General features: G+C 39.0%; 1 protein-coding gene across 1 annotated transcript in view; it reads right to left on the reverse strand.

The window, feature by feature from the left end:
• PLCH2 (phospholipase C eta 2) overlaps positions 1-19,674 on the reverse strand; it is a gene marked incomplete at both ends in the record, with an annotated part of 126,733 nt that overhangs the window by 98,958 nt on the left and 8,101 nt on the right. The window contains one exon of the mRNA XM_082328908.1: positions 5,769-6,250. Within this exon, the coding sequence (XP_082185034.1) occupies positions 5,769-5,880 (112 nt within the window). The remainder of the gene's footprint in view (positions 1-5,768; positions 6,251-19,674) is intronic.

Here is a 19,674-nt window from a genome sequence, read left to right on the forward strand (position 1 = left end):
GCCGAAGGCCATCTTAAGTACTTCTCCAGGCTAATCTGATGTACTATATATCTAAGCAAACAGGATTTTGCATGTCTGTGCACAACACTCTTTCATCAGATTACAAGGGAAAAGTGAGTCTAGACATGCCAGAACAGATTTGAAAAATAGAGGATTACTGAATTTGCCATATACCTCCTTGATTTTGGACTTTCCCAATGCTGCTGTAATAATGTTGAATCACATTATACAGCAAAATTATGTAAACGTTAATTGCATTCCACTCAGATTTCCTTTTTACATAGCAATCTTATTCCTCATCCATATACAGCCTACATAGAAAAGCAGAGTTTTTCTTCCAAAAAAAGCGAAAAGTTTTGATAACTGTTTGTCTCAACTGATGAAACAAATCAGAAAACTGCAGAAGAACACTAAGAGTTTCAAGCCGTCTAAGATTAATATGTACAGTACAGAAGCAGGTTGGAGGTAGCTATGATACTATGGGACCAAATGATCAATTGAGCATTTATTTAACTGCATGGATTTATTCCAACCAGGGATTTAACTCTCTAGCTCCATCCTTTCCTAAGTTTTCTTGCAGATATATTCACCCAAATGAGAAAGCTGAAGTGTTACATTTGACAGCATAGACTTGATAAAGCTGAAATACCATATTTGAAAGCACAGGCTACTCAAGACAACGGCTCAACAGTATTATGATCACTTCTGTGTAGATTGCTCAGCATTTATTACAATACAAAGGCAAAATAAGATAAAAGCTGTCACTGCACTACACAGCATTTAAACTGAGTCATATAAAGAGTTAATTAGGGAGGTAAGAACGAACTCAAGTAGGCGTTCAGAACAAGTCTGCAAAAGGATTCCTGAGCTGCAGACCAGCTTTTGTTTAGGTTCAGACCCACTTGCATTGGAATGCTGGAAGTGCTGCACAGGCACAATGAAGACTTTCTCTCCCTCCAGCTATTTCTGCTATTTCTTTGCACTTTGTCCTACGTATGCACACTGATAGAGCTTTATGTACAGAAGCATATAATGGACAATTCTTGTTGAGGAGGCAACAAATTTCAACTCATCCTACAAATAAGAAGTCATTCCCTAAAAGTCAGTTTATATAATATTGCAATAACTGGAACATACCCTCTTACTTCTGTAGTGCCAGAAAACAGACAGATGATGTAATACACCTATTTCACCTCTAAATTTCTACTCTTCTTTCTCAAACCCCTTGCAAACCAACTTGTGAGAAAGAGCTAGGAAAAAAAGTTATCATTGTTGGTTTGATCTGCAGGTGAAAGACAGGAAACAATTTTTCTAAATATTTCTTTTTCTATTGACACACTATAGTAGTAGTTTTGGGGCAATCTTCTGCAGAGCACATGAGCAAGCGTATCTTCACATGCTGAGGAACACAAGATATGAATTGAACAGCTTGCAGAGTTAAGGACAGGAGAGCTCAAGAGTTGTGCAAAGGCAAGAGAGGACATCAGAATGCTAAAGATCCCACTACAGGCCTTCAGTAGTCAAGAGATTCATCAGCTAAGAATAACACCTCTTAGGAACGTCCCAGTTTAGCAAAGTACTTCAGCACATGCTTCGTTCCATTGCTAGTGATCATGACACTCAATGCAAGCTTCATTCAGCCAAACGCTTGGGCATTTGCCTAAGCTGCAACAAGCAAACAGGACACTAGTAGAGGCTCAACAGACTTTTGAAAGAATAAAAAAAAATCCTACAACACTGCTGAAAAAAATGTGTATGCATTTAACACATGCATAATAGCAAAACTAGCTCCTGTTTGCAGGAAGTTAAAAATTTGTCCATTTCCTTTAGATTACCTTTCAATTAAGAATATGCTTTATGGTTATTTTTAAAAAATAAAAAAGCAGTCATTGGAATAATTTATTTGTGAACAAATGCACCACTTACCTGCATAAATTGAAGAAAAAATATAGAATATTTTAATAATTATTGCATACAGTGAACCCAAGAAGCACATTTAGACGATGATCAAACATGATGGCTAATTCTACTAGGAAAAAACTAGTATCACTAAATATATGATACGATAAAGAGAAGAACTAGTGTAATGACAGTTAATTATGGATATTTTCACTGACAAGCTATTTTAATACAACTACAATACAAATATATTCAGCCCCATTAATGCTAGTAAAAAAATATACATATCAGCCCAAATTGTAAGCCAGCAGAAAGCTAAATTGATCTCACAATTGCTAGAAATTTGGCCAAAATTATGAAACTAGTTCCTATGAGAGCCCAGCCAAAACTTTTAGCATTGTCTACTTCATGACCGTAGGCAGTAAATGATAATGTATTTATTTCAAGCAAATGAGTCCTGTGTTGAATACATGAAGTCCTGATTAAAATCTTGGGCTAAATCAACTTTTTTTATTTTAAATGCAACAAACCAGCTCCTCCTCCTTCAGATCTCTCCTGTAGCACAAATTCATCTGCCACAGACATCAGTTACGCAATTCCCCTCCTCCTGCCCAACCTCCAGTCAACACCTGATGTGCAAAATCACATCTGTAATCTCCAGAGCTTCCCAAGAGAAGAGCTCATTTTCCTCTGCGCAATCTGTCAACACTCCAAAGAGAGCAACAGCTAACAATAGTTATTCTTTGAGCTTTGTATCTCTCAGCTCAATTCAGACAACTTCATGGCACAGAGCCACAACCTGAGGCAGTATAAATCCTGCTCTCATCAACTTCAAGAAAGATTTTCCAGAAGCACTTGAAAGAATCAAGGAAAAAAGTTGCAATTGGTTTTTACAATCTCATCCTATTATACTAATTTACTTTTTTTAAAATGTGGCCCAAAACGTTTTGCTTTGAGAAAGAGGTTGGGTTTTCCTTGCTGTTCTTGTGGCCTTCATAGCTGCATCCTACTGCAACGATTCCTCCTGGTTTTCCCAGCATTTAGCCTTCCCTCTGGAATATTTCTGGTAAAGATTAACTAAAATATTTAGGAGCACTTGCTGCTGCTGAATAAAGGAGCCTGGTTGAAAGCCGAAAAATAGTTGATAGGCAACTTCACTAGAATCACCCACAAAAAGGATAATGCTAAGTTACAGGGCTACCACTGTTTCTTTCTTATTAGTATGAATTGCCTTGGCAAGAAAAACATTTTTTGTTTACAAAAAGATTCAGCATACCTCACTGCCTTCTTAAGAGGAATTCAACAGACAAACGTTTGTTCTAGCAAAGCTGCATAGACCGAATTCTGTAATTCTTATAAATTATCCTCTCTCCTACAATCCTCCTCCCTCTCAAACCCACCGTTCTTAAGAACACAATTGCAATCTAAAGACTTTCCTATTTTAGGATCAATGACCAGCACAAGATGCTTCAGAGATCTATGGAAATAAAACTTGCAATGCCAGATATGAAAATATGGATCTCTTTCCTACTGCTACATATAATCCTGATCTCTACCGGTTCCTGGATTAAACCCTAAAAATGATGCTTAACTGGGATATGATTGATACCATTTAATAAATGGCAGATCTCATTTCTACCTACATTCAAAAGCCAGTTCTTGTTGGCCATCTTCTGTCTGCCTGTCTTGCAGAGAAAAGTGATACACATTCCTTTTAAATTCCAGTGCTTATCTCTTAAACCACCAAGACTTTAAGACTTCTATTCCTTTTCTCTCTCTCTCATCTGTGTTTACATGTCTTGTCAGCTTAATTTTTAGATATATTGTTTCCAATCTACATTAATTGCCAAAGGGAGCTACAAGCCACCAAACTACTACTCATTGAAGATATTCCAGCTAATTAATGCATCTCTCAGAAAAACATCTCTGCTAACCAGCATTAGGAGGCAGCTAAAAATGCAATGGTCAAATTTAAAATGGGCAGGGTTGCATTCTTTCAGAAGAATGTTAACTTATTAGCCACATTTTCAAACTAAACCGGATACCTGTTTTCTGTTGAGGACAAGAAAGGATAAGAATAAGTAAATAGTCTAATATTGGGTTACCACAGCATTTGGACACAAAAATCTAAAAGCACGAGTGCAGTTTCTGCGTACAGCTGCTTGGTTTTATACTTGAAAACCTGCTTACATTGGAAATCTGTTACTCTTCAAACACATAGACCTGACATTCTTACAGATACAATGGAAGGCACACAGCCAGGAACAGAGAGGCATCTGTTGGTTTCTGTAAAGGCACCGACGTTATGATTCTTTGTTAACAAATCATGGATGATATGCACGTCATCTGTGGTTTCAAAAGCAGATAGGTATGTATCTCCAAATATGCTTATTGATGTTTGAAGACATTTTAAACTTCACGTATTTAGCAAACCAATAATTGAAACATTCCCTGCCATGAGAGATTCAGTTAAAGACCAGAAGGGATCATAGGCATTTTATGGGAAATGTGCATACCCCACTTAAGCCACAACTCAGACAATGATTCGGAGCCAGTTTGTTACCAACACAAACTTGCACTGTTTGAAGGTCTGGCAAATAAGAGTACTCTTATGTTGTCCTTCAAATGCACCAGTGAATTTTGCTGTACCATTATTATTTACAGCCACAGAAGACAACAAATCAAGATTGTAATCAGCACATTAGATGAGAGTAAATATTTGTATTTTTCCTTAACTTGGGAGTCAATTTCCCATCTATTTAAGCACATCTCAAAAACACTCCAGTCATTTATTCAAGTATAAACGTCACCAGTTACATGAAGATACTATGCTGTCTAGCACGTCTTGGAAAACACTGGTAACAGAGTCATAATCTTATGTTATCATGCAGCAAAAGTTCTCATAAGAATTCATACTGTACTTAATGAACACTGAGAAAGCAAGGAGTTCCTTCATGCAAAATAGTTTCTAAAATACACACATAAATTTCACCCTCCATTAAAATCACCAAGGAACTAACTGTTTTTAGTTGAAAAGAGAGTTTAAGGGTTGGGGGTTAGTCTAGGTGTCAGTTTAAAACAGTGAGCCAAAAAAGGGCTCAGTTTTAATCATGTCTTCCTGCATGTTGGGGGGTTTGCTACTAGTAGGTGAACACAACACCATGCTGACAAACAAATAAAAGCAGTTTGAACTTTCCTAAGACTGCAAATGTAAAGTTGATCATGCAAAACCTCCAGTCTAAGACTATGTGATGAGAAAATTTTAGCGATTCTACACATGAAGTTCCCTTCCCATGACCCAAACATCACAGACTGTGTGTACAAGCAAGGCCATAAGAAATACTGATTCAGAGATATCCTTATTGTATAAGGCAATATTCCGTATTTTATTTAAACTTGCTACAATTTTTGCCTTCCATTACCATCTCATTTATTTCCCGGCCTATATCAGGTGTTTACAGTCTCATATATGCCACCAACTCCTGGACACTACCAGAACAAGTCAAACACAGGCCAGAGTAGTGACACTTCATTTGCTGGGTTTTTTTCTGGGGGGTGAGGGTGGGGTTTTTTGTTTGTTTGTTGGGGGTTTTTTGTTTGTTTTGGGGGGGGCGGGGCTAGGGGAAGCATTTGGTTTGATTATGGGGTTTTTTTTGTTTGTTTAAACACACTTCACCCAAACTCTAGTCATCATACCAACTACACAGAAAAAAAGAGACTGAGGAATATATAAGCACAATTCTCTCAAACAAATTTAAGGAAATCTAGAAATCCCATATGAAATCTCAATACAATAAAAGTAAATTGGGAGTAAAAAAGTATTTTCAATACCAAATTATGAGATGAAAGGATGGTAACCTTTCACTTACCTATTGTGATGATGTTCGCAGAGAGGAAATGGAAACAGTTTCCATCATGGAGCATGAGTTCTTCTTTTTGTGTCAAATCCCCTGCTACAGATTTTGGAGAAGTCAGAGCCATCTCGAGCTTTCAGAGCAGCCTAGCAACAGTGCTTGCTCCAAGTCAAAGTATTTCAGAACAGCTATCTGCAGAAAGAGTCAGTTGACTAATAACAGTATCTGAGAAAAATCAAGAATTTCAGGATGCTGCTGGCTTACTTCGGAAGTCACAGCCAATGCCTTCTCTGCAGTTCCACATTCAGGAGACTGTCCTGGTTTAATCCCGCTGACACATATTCCATGCATTGAAGAATAAAGTTTATAGTATCAGTGTGGAGAAAGAACTACCACTGAGCTCAGTCTTGATAGAATGGATGCGATGGCCCTTCCCAGGAGCAAAAGAGTTACAAGTATTCGGTGTATCTTCCCAGGGTCTCTTGCATGTTGCAAACCTGGAGAAGACAATTTTTTTTTTTTTAATAATGGGAGTTGCTTTAACTGTTTATTATACACTGTTTACTGCAGGAACATAGCTAGATGACATACAATGGACTGACCTCAGCAGTTGCTTTTATCCAGATAGCTCCTCACACAACAGAAGCCACCGACTCTTCTTTCCCTCACCCCAGTATTTTCTATAATCACAGAAAACTATGCTTTTGCCAGCAACAGCTTCTCCAGAAACCAAACTACTCATGCTGGGTTTAATTTTTTATACACACACGCGCATGCGCACACACACACTTATAATATATACACATACACTTAACTCAGTCATTCTACGTAAGTGAATGTATCAGCTACGTTCCCAAAGGACAGCTTTGAGAACTACCTGCTGTGGCGCTGGCTTGTTCATTCAGTTCTGTCTCTTGCCCTCTAAAGCTCATTTCTCCTCTTACATGCCATCAGCTGTCTGTACTGCATCTCTTCATCGCTGTCTGGCATTCTCCTTCCCTTTCCTTACCCATCTCCTGCCCACTGGCCACAGAAGACTCACCTTTCCAAAACTTTCAGATGGATGCCTTCCTGAGAGAACGCAGGTCAAAGGCTCACTCCAAACCAGCAATCACACAAGACAGAAACCAGGGATCCTACCTTGTGCTGGTAACTGAATCTATGGGAGTCTCCTTCAGTTTCTAATTACAAGTTGAGCTCTGAAACATTGCCCTAACATGTTTGGTTGTGAAAGCACAGATCCAGTTTGACATTATTTTAAAAGAGAGAGGGCAATGAGGCATCACTGTTACTTTACAGTGAGTAGAAATAGAGGGGGGCTTTGAGACATTTGTAGCAAAAAATGACTGAGAGATGTCCCTGTTACAGCATCTGCCAGGTTGAAGTTGTACCTCTCTTCTTGGCTTTGGTCCCTCATTCAGCTTCTTTGGGAAGTCATTTCCTCTCTACAACTATCTTTTTACCAAGCCCCACCTTCTCCATTCTCTATCTTGTCAAAATCTCCTCTGTTGAGAGGGAGCATGTCAGTCAATGAAGCAATACCCATACACAGAGCCAAATGCATAGCAACTTCATATATGGGACAGTAGTGCTTAGCAATATTAATTCTGTGCAAATTCAGTGTCATTAAAATCACTTGTTTCCACATTTAAATGGGAAGTATCTCAAAGGGTATCCTGTGGCTCTGAAATACTTTTGAGCACATCAGCGGGTGAAATTCATTTCACGAAGAATATGTTTATTACAAAGCACAGCTAGGGTCACCAAAACCAAAGTTATACACTTAGGACAGATTTCAAACTGACTAGATTAAAAGGGGAGGGAGATAATAGGTTATCAAAGATACTCCCTGTGTTGTGTCCCCCCCCCAAATATACATCCTTGTACATGTTGTTATCTGTCTCCGTAATTGTATCCCTTCATCATTGTCTGATGTATACAGTTAGTTAAAAGAATACAGAGCAAACATTCTGCTTTAGACGGAACAAAAAAATTCATACATTTCTATGTATTCATTTTGTGCATCCCAAAATAAACGTTTTTTACTTTAAATTAATCATCAAATTAATACCAAAATTATATTTACATACACACACAGAGCTGACTCGCCAAGGCTCATTCTAAGCTTTTCTGTCCTGTATACGCTTTTTACTAGACACTTTACCGAGGCACATTTGTGATTCTGACACTTGTTGAAGTCCAGCCACAACTCTTCAGCTTATAGGGTTACTTGCTCCTACACATAAGCTGTGTCTTCTACGATGCCAGAAAAAAGGTTAGCATTCATGACACTTTCCTGGCAAGACACACCATTTTAACACTGGAGGTACACCTCTTGCTGCAGTTAATTTGGGGATGGTCTGATGAAGCTAAAACTGTTTCTCTCCGCACTTGTTGATCTGGTAAAAAGAAGCTATTACTGCTACTACATCTTCAGTGTTCTACCATGAGTATAAATATGAATGGCATAGCAGCCTTTGTTCAGCTGAACTAATCCTATGCATGTTGAGGAGTAGGAACAAGGTACTTGAAACAAGTAGGTGTCAAACCCAGTAGATGCTGGACTCAACTCAGCAGCAAGCCTGAGTTATCTACCAATAGAATCTGGGGGCAGATATCAGCTTTTTGCTGCAACTCACTGTATGCGTGACAAGCACCTAATAAAACAGAATACTAATTCACGACTGTAGTCTGCTATCACGACCACCCTGTAAAAGCACGTTGATAGATCTATCGATCTCACTCGTATTTTCAGATGTAGCTGTCTACATGACAACACTTGTTTCCTTGTTGCCACTCACTGCTGTTATCAGCATTATGGAGTCTGCAAACTGAACCCCACACCCTGGGTTCATTTCTCTATTCCATATAAGGTGACAATATGAGAAACTCATCCTACAGCTACTGGTCGACTTCTGTCTCACAAGCTGTCTGCTAAATGCTGCTCTAACAGAAGGTTAACAGTGCCAAAACTCCGAGTGTATCAAGTCTATAACCCTTTCCAGATATAACTATGGTTTTACCGGCTGTTTTAAAAAAAATCAATGACAAAAGAAACCCTGCAGCCTTTTACCTGTATTCAAGTAGATATTCCCTACACACATCTTACACCACAGACAGCAGAAAATATCACCACCCAGTCATGGTGCTCTGCCCTCTTCTATCTTCTCCCACCCAACTCTCAAACATGGAATTTTTGGAGGACTCTAGAATCCAAAGCAGATACTGAAGAGTTAGTCAAAGAAAAAAAGAAAAGCCTTTTTTGTGTCTGCCTTTCAGTGTGAAAGCCATGGGGTAAGGTAGCCTCTGAAATGTAAGTAGTCCTGCTTCAACTGTAAGTGAACACATATATACATTTAAAAATGGAAGAAAATCTTAAGCAGCTTCTGTTTCTAGTTAGTACATGTTCTTCAAATAAGCATGTACCATGCATACTCCTTTCCCTTTATTTTTTTGAAGGAATTAGAGTTCTCCCTTTCTGCTTGTATCTACTCACTACCTATAAAATCCTACAGCTTAAACATAAGTCTCTCAGGAATAAGATAGTCTTGTTAACTCTATAACAGCACCTAGTACAGGTCTCCCTGAAAGAGTTCATGCAACTGAAACAGTAACATTAAAAAAAATAGAAAGAACTACAGCAAAGGAGTTATCCTAGTTTTTACACAGAGAGCAACAGCATTGTAGCAAGGTTAAACCAAAGAAAAAATGTACACAGCTAGGAAACAGTCACTGCACACACTACTCAAACATTTCTATATGTCAGTGACTAGGAGATACCTCCAAACACAGTTGCTGAAACTCAGTATTCAACTGTGCAAACAGTTTACCAAGAATCAGACTCCTCACCCGAAGGGAAAGCCTGGTCTGCATTCAGAGCTGATCCTGCTTTGGGCAGAAGCTTGTACCAAACCCCCTACCTTCTGAGGTCCCCTCCGACCTGAATTATTCTAGGAACTGAAATGAATTTATTACTTGAAATAGAAATTGTATGATACTCATCAGGAGAATTAACGACCTTATAACCCACAAGGTCCTTACGTGGATTAAAATATAAGAGAAATGTTTTTGTTAATGGCTTTTGTAGAATTATCACAGATCCCAAAGTTAACAGAGCTATCAGACTCCTTTAACAGCATCACCTTATCCAGTAGTGATGTCATTAAAGCATGCAAATGCTGTAACAGTAAAGCCATTGTTCTCAGGTGAAGTGAGCAACATTTGCTTAAGACTAAGCCTTTCTGTTATCACATTTGTTGTGGCTGCTATTCCCATACATTGTTTATACGTGCGTTTATGTAAACTTTTGCTGAAGACAGAAAATATGCTGAGACAGAGCACAGCTGAGGAAAAGTCTTAAGATATGATCCTGCCTTGATCCCCCTCCCCTGTAGCCTCTCCCTAAACGTTCCAAAACCAAAGCTAGGTAACAGATCTTCCTTGTCTAACTTTTCCATCCTACTCAATAAGCATCTTCAAAATTCCCTGAGCATGGCAAAATATATAATGTCAAGAAATGTAGACTGAATACAAGGAAGAAGTGAAGTAGCTATAGTTAGCGAGATAAATGCACATTTGTTCAGTATATTTGCTTTCATTGCACCTGCCCCTGATATACACTGAATGAGAAAAGACTCAAGAAGGTTTTTTTCAAACTGTAGGACAGAACCAAAACAAGACGTTAGAAGGTATCTCAGGAGTTAAATCAACTGTATCCACTGAAAAAGCCAAAACTGCACTCAACACCATTTCTGGAGCTACTGCATTGCATACTCTGAGCAAGTACTTCTACAGATGACAGGCACTGCCTCACAGCAGGTGAGTTATCCGTCTGCTTTGTCATCTGAGCAACTTCTCCTCCTAACCACAATTTTATAGCCACTAGCCACAAAGCACCATTTCTGGTACATGTGCATTACATGTTTAACCCTGAGATTAATCCAGGAAGCCACAGTTCATAGGACAGATGAAACTGTTTTAACATTGAGACAAGATCTATCCATTTCCTTTTCAGAAAGTTGAACTGGTTGGTAGTTATTTTGCCAGACTCTCTCACCTCTTTGCTTTAGGGTTTTTTTGAGAGGTCATTTCCTTTGTAGGAAGTTCAATCACTGTGAGTCATTATACACCAAAGAACATATCCATGAGAGTGAGGAAGACTGAGTGGGCACAGATGTTCCTGCTGGCATATACTGGCATCATTTCAGTGAAAGCAGATGAGCTGCAATACTTTACATTGTATGAGGATGTGGCTCACAATATCTTATTGTCTTGACTCATGTCAAATTCACATTCTTTACTCTTTTTTCTGATCTGAAAGTGAAGCTATTGTGACTCAGCTGATCTCTAAATGTCTTCTGTTTGCATGCAAAAGATGTTCTTTCTTCACTCAGTCCCGCCTTTTAGAGCTTCTGTACAGGTCCTCAGATTTCCCCCTCTTCCTGCCCCTTCTCTTCAGCATACCTGTATTGTTTGGAAAAAAAAAACAAAACAAAAACCAGCCCAGCCCCTCTTCCGAAACCAGCAAGCTGAATGTCCCCATAAATCCTAGGCAGCCAACAGAAAAGCACACAATCCTTAAAAATACAGCAGAATTCAAATAGGTGTCGCAGAACAAGATTCAAGGGCCAGACTTCCTATTACAGTAAATGAAAGAAGCTGGTTTTCCCGGAAAATTTCTTGTGAAGACTGTATGATGAAAAACATCAGTTACATTCTCCGAAAATACTTCACCTCTGTTGTACTAGGAAACACACTGGCCTCTGAGAACAGCACTGCTCATCGACAGAAGTAACAAAATAGGCAAAAGAGAGCAACTGTACCTGTTCAGACCACATGAACAAGATTTACGCTGACTGCTCAGGTTAAGAGCCCTACCTAAGTATTATTGTGTGAGGTTCCGTATTCCCTTAGAAAACGGGACTTAAAACCCTAGAGGCAGGATAGATATCACTTACAGACAAAGAAAGCTGTGTAGGCCATTAACAACCCTTTAGCCATTTTTATATCACTGTAGTATTTAAAGTTTAAGCCCAAAAGACCTGCTTTTGTGTTCAGGGAGGTATCATGTGGCGCCCACCAGAACTCAGACAAGCTCCGATACCCATCCAGAACAGATATGCTGATAGTGTGGATGAAACATACAAAAACCAAGTCATCACTTAAACCTGAAGAGTTTGATCAGGAAGCAGATCAATAGGATAAAAGATCAAAGGGTTATCAAATGGGAGAAAAAATACTTTAAAGCATTCAAATCTGAGACTTGGGATTTGCTTTTAAACTCTACTGCGCTTCACTATAACATGCTGTTCGTTTTAAAGAATGCAACTCCATTCACTGGGCAATGCCATTTGAGATAACTTGCACGCCCAGGCATGTTACTTCACATCCGAAGCAACTGCAAAATGAAAGAAGTCTGTTTCAGTGCTATGGAACAAGGGGGTAAGCCCACACCTTAGGGTGTGATACAACATTCTTTTTCCCAAGGGACAGAGCACGCACAGAACAAACTGGCATGTGGTACAGAGTCCTCTGGCAAACAATTCGGTTAAAAAATATAAGGAGGAAGCAGAGAAAAGGCAGTCAAGAAAAGAGGACATCGGAATATCTTTCTGGCAGCCTGATGCATTCACCTTACACCCAAAACACAGTCATCCCACTTAAAAGGAACACATTAAACATTTGTCAGCTTTTCCTCACCCACCCCTTACAGCTTGAACCAGAGCTGCACACGCAGGAGAGCCCTGCATTTTTGCTGAATGACGTAACTGAATATTCCTTATGCAAGTAAGGAGACTTATTATTAAATCCAAATAATTTATTTCAGGCTTATATTGACTGTGTCATACGACTTCAGCATTTACTTTACAAACAAACTTCAAATTTGCAACAATTTCTATATATAGGGGATCGACTTGTTTGTAATCCCCTTCCCTATTTATCCTGAGTTGCCAAAAACCCTCTCAGTTTCATAATCGTTACTTATTGCTAGCCAGTTCCCAGACCTATCTGAAATGACAATGGAAACACAGCACGCAGCAGCCTCTTGCTTCTTAAGAACATTTGCATTTCTTATTAGGAAGGGAGAACTGGAAATTTTTATTAGAAGAGCAAAGGGAGTTCATTAAGCAAGACTCTAAGTCTCATCCAATAGCTTGGCTCAAAAGTACTTTGAAAAGACAAGTTTCATACTATAGACCACAAAAACCAAAAAGCCTCGGAGAAGGACCGGGGAGAGGAAGGTCTCCATGTTAGGAGACAGAGAGGAAGTGACTACTGCTGGAAACTAAGCTTTTCCTGCACACGGGAATTTGTGACTCATGTTAAAGAGGAGACGCAGATTACGGGCTCCAGTGCCATTTGTAATCAAGAGATCTATAATACTAATAATGTTAACATTCTCAGTTATGTTAGCAGTCTTGATCACTCTCCAGAAGCCCAACTTTTTTTTTTTTCTTCAACCTCATCTAAAGAGGCAGGAATTTCTTTTAAGAATAGCGCTTATGACCTTTAATCAAGCTGCTTTAGTCCTGTAAAACAGTTTATTGCTGTACTGATCAATCTCTTAGATAGTAAGGAATAACTTATGCTGGGGGAGTTAGAAAGGAGGTGGCAACACGTGTTCTCCTTTTGCAAGTCAGTGGTAAATGATCGGCTTTCTCCTGAGGATGCCTACTAGCACCAGATCCAAAAGCCTAAGTAGAGGAAGAAGGACAGTAAGAATGAACAAAAAATAAAATTAATATACCTTGTTAGCTAAATGGTGAGGTAAAATGGTAACAATTTAACTATTGCTAGCGAAACGAGTTTATTACCTGAATTAAAAGCAAAGGCTTTTTTTTTTTTTTTAACCAGCTTTATTCCAGCCATCTTTCAGCACATACTTATTGTAGTTTTCCACCACTTGTATCATTACTAAGACAGAAAAACTTTATAGCAGATATTTATATATATAACCTCAAATTGGAACAATATGAAAAGCCAATCAGGGTAAATGAAAACCTTTCAGATGCACAGAATAGATCCAGAGCACAGGTTTAACAACACTGATGACTACATTTTCCAATATAAAATGGCCAAAATTCCCAGTAAGGGAAGGTACGCATGTACTACAGCATCTCTGATCTGTATTCCGATTTCAGTTCTCTAACCTACTCTGGGTAACTGAAAAGGGATAAAACTTTGGCCATGTTTGACACAATTGAAAGCCAATAAGCAGGCTTCATACCACTGGAGAATATCAAGCACATGCACACACACTAAAAAAACTGAGCTAATTACATGCAGTTTTAGGAGAAGAGTACACAAGCCCATTCAATGAAAACTGCAAAAATAGGACAATCTAGTATTTAAGTTCCGCAAATGGTAGTCAAGGCTATTATCTTTAACTACACCATAGCTCCCTCTTTATAACATTGTGCAAACACTGCACAAATCTACAACTACTTCCAAACATCTGACTTTCCCGAAAGCTTTATACAAAGTGGAAGCCAGTCATGACAGACTTCAAAACTAGAGATAATAGAAGGACACAGAAATAATGAAGTGACCTTCAGTCACAGGGGGAAAGGTGATGAGCAGAGAGCACGGAATACCAATTCCAAGCACAAAAGAGAGAATGACAGACTTTGGAAGGATTGTGGGGTTTCAAATCCATTACAAGAGATCCTCTCCAGTCTCTTACACCTTAGATTGCTTCAAAAATTTCATGCGATAGATTTAAATAAGTGTACATGCCAAGCTTCCTCTGCAATTTAAAGCAGTGTACGTGCTCCTTTGAACATCTCAAATCTAATCTATCTATCTGCATTGTCCTTACAGTCACGTGCTGCTTTTTGTTAAGATTAATAATTGATCTATATTTAAGTACCTTCTATAAGAAGCAGTTGAGTTGGGGAGCACTGAATTCTCCTGGTTTGCAATTCACACTTCATTTCCAATAAATACTCCTAGAACTGAGTTGATAATAAAATATTTTGTGTGGATTCTCCTCATGCCGTTGTCTATAAAGATCATCTTTCAGGCATTTTTGAAAGCTTAGTAAGTCACCATCATGGACCTAAGGCTGGGCAAAGGTTTTCAGCAGGATTTGCACAGCTGGCAACATTTTAATTTACCACAGTAATGAACCTGAACAGAATCAAAAGTGCAGTCTCTTTTCAAGTGGGTCTTTCTTCACACCACCCTACTGTTAAGACAGAAACTGAGTCGGTGAAAGTGACTGCTACATGTGTATACTGCAAACAAGAAAAACACATTTACACTTGGCAGCTTAAAGAGAAGGCCGTATTTTTTTTTTGCCAAACATCCAAACTAATTTCTTAAATTAATGAATCTGCATTAGCAGGAAGGGGCCTGGGAACCACTCAATCCTTTCTCATTTTATCAAATAGAGGGAAATGACACACACAAACACTAACGAATGGACTTGCTACAAGGTAGCAAGTCTTTAGGGCCTAATCCAATAAATGTCAAAGTACAGCTCTGCTTTGTTCACCACCTCATGGTGGACTTTAGTACTTTGTTAGTCAATAAATAACATTACTTCAATAACCTCCTCTCATTCAGAATCCATCTAAACTCACAGGAGGGGAAGAAAGAAGTGGGATAGGTCACTTTATACTGTAGGAAACAAAAAAACTATTAAGTTATTCAATGAAGGATGATCCAAAAACAAAATCATAGACTGCAATCTCCTTATCCAAGGCATACAGCACCAAAACCACTAAGTGGTTTCTAAGTGCAAACAAAACACCCCCCCACCCCCCCAAATCCACACACCAGAGGCCAGCTCTAAGCAGGCATTACAACAATCGGTAAACCCCATCTTCATCGCAGACTCACTCCGAGGCCAACGGGGTTTATGCCAGTCTTTCTGGCCATTTCAGCAATCTGCCAACCTCTCTGCAGCTCCACTCACAGCCAGCTACCTCTGTACGATCCAGTGCGGTCACATCCTTGACACACCAAATCAAGTAGAATATATTTCACATAATTCTTGCAGCAATTCCACTAAACAATACCAGGACATAACACATCCCAAAGTTCTGTTTTTCACTTTCTCCTCTGCAGGCTATATAGCTCCTTCCAGGCACCTCAATTGCATGCTTCCGTTGCTTCCTCAGGCTCCGTCCCTTGCTCTTTTTTTTTTTTTTTTAAATAAATACAACACGAATTACATGTTTTCAGTTAAAGGCAGAGAAAATTTCCAGAAAATATGTTCCAGCATCTAAGAGCACTAGGAAATCTGGAATAACAAGCTGGAGGGGGGCACATGGAAGGGGAGAAGAGGCAGGGAGGAGTTTCTTTTAAGTTATTTTATAGTAACTAGTCCTGCAAGGAGAGCTACGAAGAGACATCCTCTTAAAAATCAGATTCAACACAAAAAGTGGTATTGCAAGTTTCTGCATAATGGCCTTTGGCAAACAACACCTGGAGGGGATGGGAACTACATAGCTTTTGCAGCACTTTCAATCTCTCCCAGGAATGTTAACATGTAAAGCTCCTTCACCTTCCCACCTGATTTCCCTCTTAATTTCTGAGGCAATCCAGAGCTCCCTGACAACTATTAAGATGCCAGAAGATTCTCCAGGAGCTATTCCTTAATTAAATGGAAACAAGTGAGGCTGTGATAATAAAAAATACCGGGCCAGATCAGAGCCAGGTGTACAAGAAACAATTTCTCAAGTTGCATGCTGCATTTCTGACTCGAATCTGAAAACCTCACTCAGCTAATACTTTCAGGTCCATGGATACGGGGAAACTGCACTTCTAAAATTATTTCAGTGCTTATTTTAATGTTTACCTCATGCTTGCTTGAAATCCAACCTCAGATGGATCAAACAGCGAGCTCTCTAGCAAGTGAGATCCAAAGGCCTGCAGGCTAGATTCAAGCAGCTAGAGGCTTGGCAACAAAATCCTTGCCTAGCTCTTCTCGTCAATAGAGCCTAATGCACTTGACTCAAACAGTGTATTTTATTGTGGCCATTTTGCACCTGAGGAAGTTGCTCGTGACATGTAGCCTGAAACATCATCTCCCCATCCAGAATCCTATCCTCTTAATTTTCTCATCTCTTAAGTGTACACTTCAGGATTTTGGTTCAATTCCTATTTGAAAATCAAAGAATTTTTCAAGTGTGGACTCCAGCTACCACTGTTCCTTTGTTAGCCATTAAACCTCCTGCAGAACAACAGAAACCAAGATTCTCAAAATACTGAAGCATTAGACCCGCTTGTTTTGATGTCTACACTCAAAATTTCTATCAATAATGCAGACTTAAGTGCAGTCTGCCAGATAGTGATGTACAGAAGAACAACAGGAAGGAAAGTCAGAACTTTGCCTAAGCATGTGTAAAGATCTGTCACAGCCTGCAGTTTTACAGGTACCTATCCAATGGCTTTACTGTGTACCTGCGTGTGCTGAAGGCAAGTGCTCCACCCCCACAAAATGGAGGCAGATTAAACAATGAATAAAAGGTTTGGAAATTCCCTGCAGATTTAGAGTCTGTGTTCTGAGCAGTAACGTGGAACTCCAGAACTTCATAATGACTTGCAGCAAATACTGGGCTCAGATGTTCTACAAAGTGGACACGTACATTATACTTAGTTCAGGGGCTGTCCCTTTGGAAAAGGACTTGGCTCATGTTATACAGGCCTTTTCTTCACTAGCATCTGATCCTGAACACATGATCTACACCCACTACTCATTTCACATATGCCATTAAGAATTATTCACAATAAGTGACATACGGGAAGGTTTGCTATCATTTAGTTAGGCCAGCAGTACCAATGGGAGCAGAGGTTAACTCACAAATAAGGCCAAGACAGAGGAAGTGAAAGAAAATTCAGGCATAACACTGGAGAATATATTTCAATAGTAAGATCAGATTAATTTAAGTCTATCATGGGAAGCAGTCGGTCATTTTATATATAACTAATGCAGAACTGAGATATCCTGGTGCGTGACAAAAGTGTTGTGGTAAATTCAGATGATCCTTAGAAACTGAGAGACTGTCTTTACCAAAAAAATCTCTTTAGCCTCATCCTATTACCCTCTCAAATTTATTTATACAGTCATTTTCTCAGGTCTGGACAAACTAACAGGACTAACAAGAACAAACTCCAGTGATATTCACAAATAAGTTGGCCCCTCTGAATTACGTTTAGGAACTGAGTGGTCTGTACATTTTATTTTAAAACCAAAGCAAGGTTGTGGTGTTCTGAAACTGCGAATACAGAACTTCATAAGAACCATACACTCTCTATCTTTTATTCCTAACCAAGAGCAAAGATTCTTTTACAAAAGAATTTCAGTCTTTCACCTCTAGAGCTTTTTACAGTATGCAAATGTTATCAACAAACTCTCACAGTGGGAAAGACTTCCTGCAGCACCATTCATTTAGATGCTCTCAGACAATTTAAGGTAAATGTGGAGTAGCTTTTAATTCAGCATAAGTTACAGAAATTATGAGTCCCACATAAGAAAACAAAAGCCTTTCCAGATAACGTAAAAGGAGCTTGGCCATAAACTAGAAAGTTATCATCATTTTTGCAAAGCCAGAACAAAAACCAACCAAAAGCAAGGAATGACTGAAAATTTTGCAGCGGTCTCTAGGGCATGAATTTAATAGGTTTCACACAAATTTGGAGGCAAGACATTCCACTGAAAAGCCTCATTTACTTACCAATGACAAGGCATGAGTTAACAAACAATCCATGTATCTGTGGCCCTATAAGACTTGCGGCTCTGAGAGATGAGAATCTCCATGAGTTGCAAGGACAATCGGAGAAAAATATTAACTTTCCAAGGCTAATTAGACAGACTAACAAAAAATATTCACATTAAAGTTCTCCTGGCTTTAGACAGGAAGCCATACCTTAGGCAGGTGATCAGAATGATAGATTCTTTGGGCTGAGAAGGATCAAAATATGATGCATTATAGGAGCTGATCCTCCCAACATAGTCATTAAATATAAGAATCAGCAACCCCTTAATGTTTCAAGATTCAGTTTACAGGCTTTTATTATACAAGCATGTGTGACAGAAGTAGATCTGGTGAAATATTTTGCTTATTAAATAAAAAAGCCCACTGTTAACTGGTCTGCCATGTGAAATGTATCTACATCCAGTTGTCGTCTCTAGTCTATATATAATCAATCCTCAGTGCCCAGAAGCAGACAATCTAAAAGATACTGAAGAGCTCAGAGATAAATTAGCATTTATTCATCTGTTCTTCACACGCTGGTACCGAGGTCATTAGAACGCAGTAACTACGACACCATGCAATCCTTCCCGCATTTAGATAACTAGTACATTTCATCGGTAGTCACTGACCTTCCCTCACAACCTCTGTCCTTCATGTGGACTAAACAGTTTCTTCATACCTAATCTTACTAGGCAAAAAAGAATTCTCCCAAGCTAAAGTTTTTTTCCCCCCTCAGTAAGAAAAGAAAAAAGCTCTCTTCATAGACAAAACTTTGACCACTTTCTTTTGAACAATAAAGAAACAACTTAACTTTGAGCTAGATTCTGAAGACGGCATCAATTTCCTATCTCAAACTTACCACAGTCAGCAGCGAATCTTACTCTACTTCTATTTTATTTTTTTTAACAGTTGAACCTGCCTTTACCATGAAACAAAACATGATTGTGGAAATTATCACCCTTAGGATTTGGGGTATGTTTAAGACCTACAATCTAAATTCTGGAGCTGGAGGCATTTGAAGCATACACAGCACTAGCAATTTGGCCATCCTGATTATTTGCCATATCTCTGCGATCGTCGCCCACATTTTTATGCCAGCAAAGAACTGAAAATTCCTTCTCCACAGCCCAAAACAACGGCCAAAAAAAAAGAAAAGCCAAACAACGCATACCCTTTTGAAAGGGGTATCTTTCCTTCCAAGTTAAGACTTGCCAACT

The sequence above is a fragment of the Platalea leucorodia genome, assembly GCF_965183815.1.
Source record: "Platalea leucorodia genome assembly, chromosome: 17".
Taxonomy (NCBI): Eukaryota; Metazoa; Chordata; class Aves; order Pelecaniformes; family Threskiornithidae; genus Platalea; species Platalea leucorodia.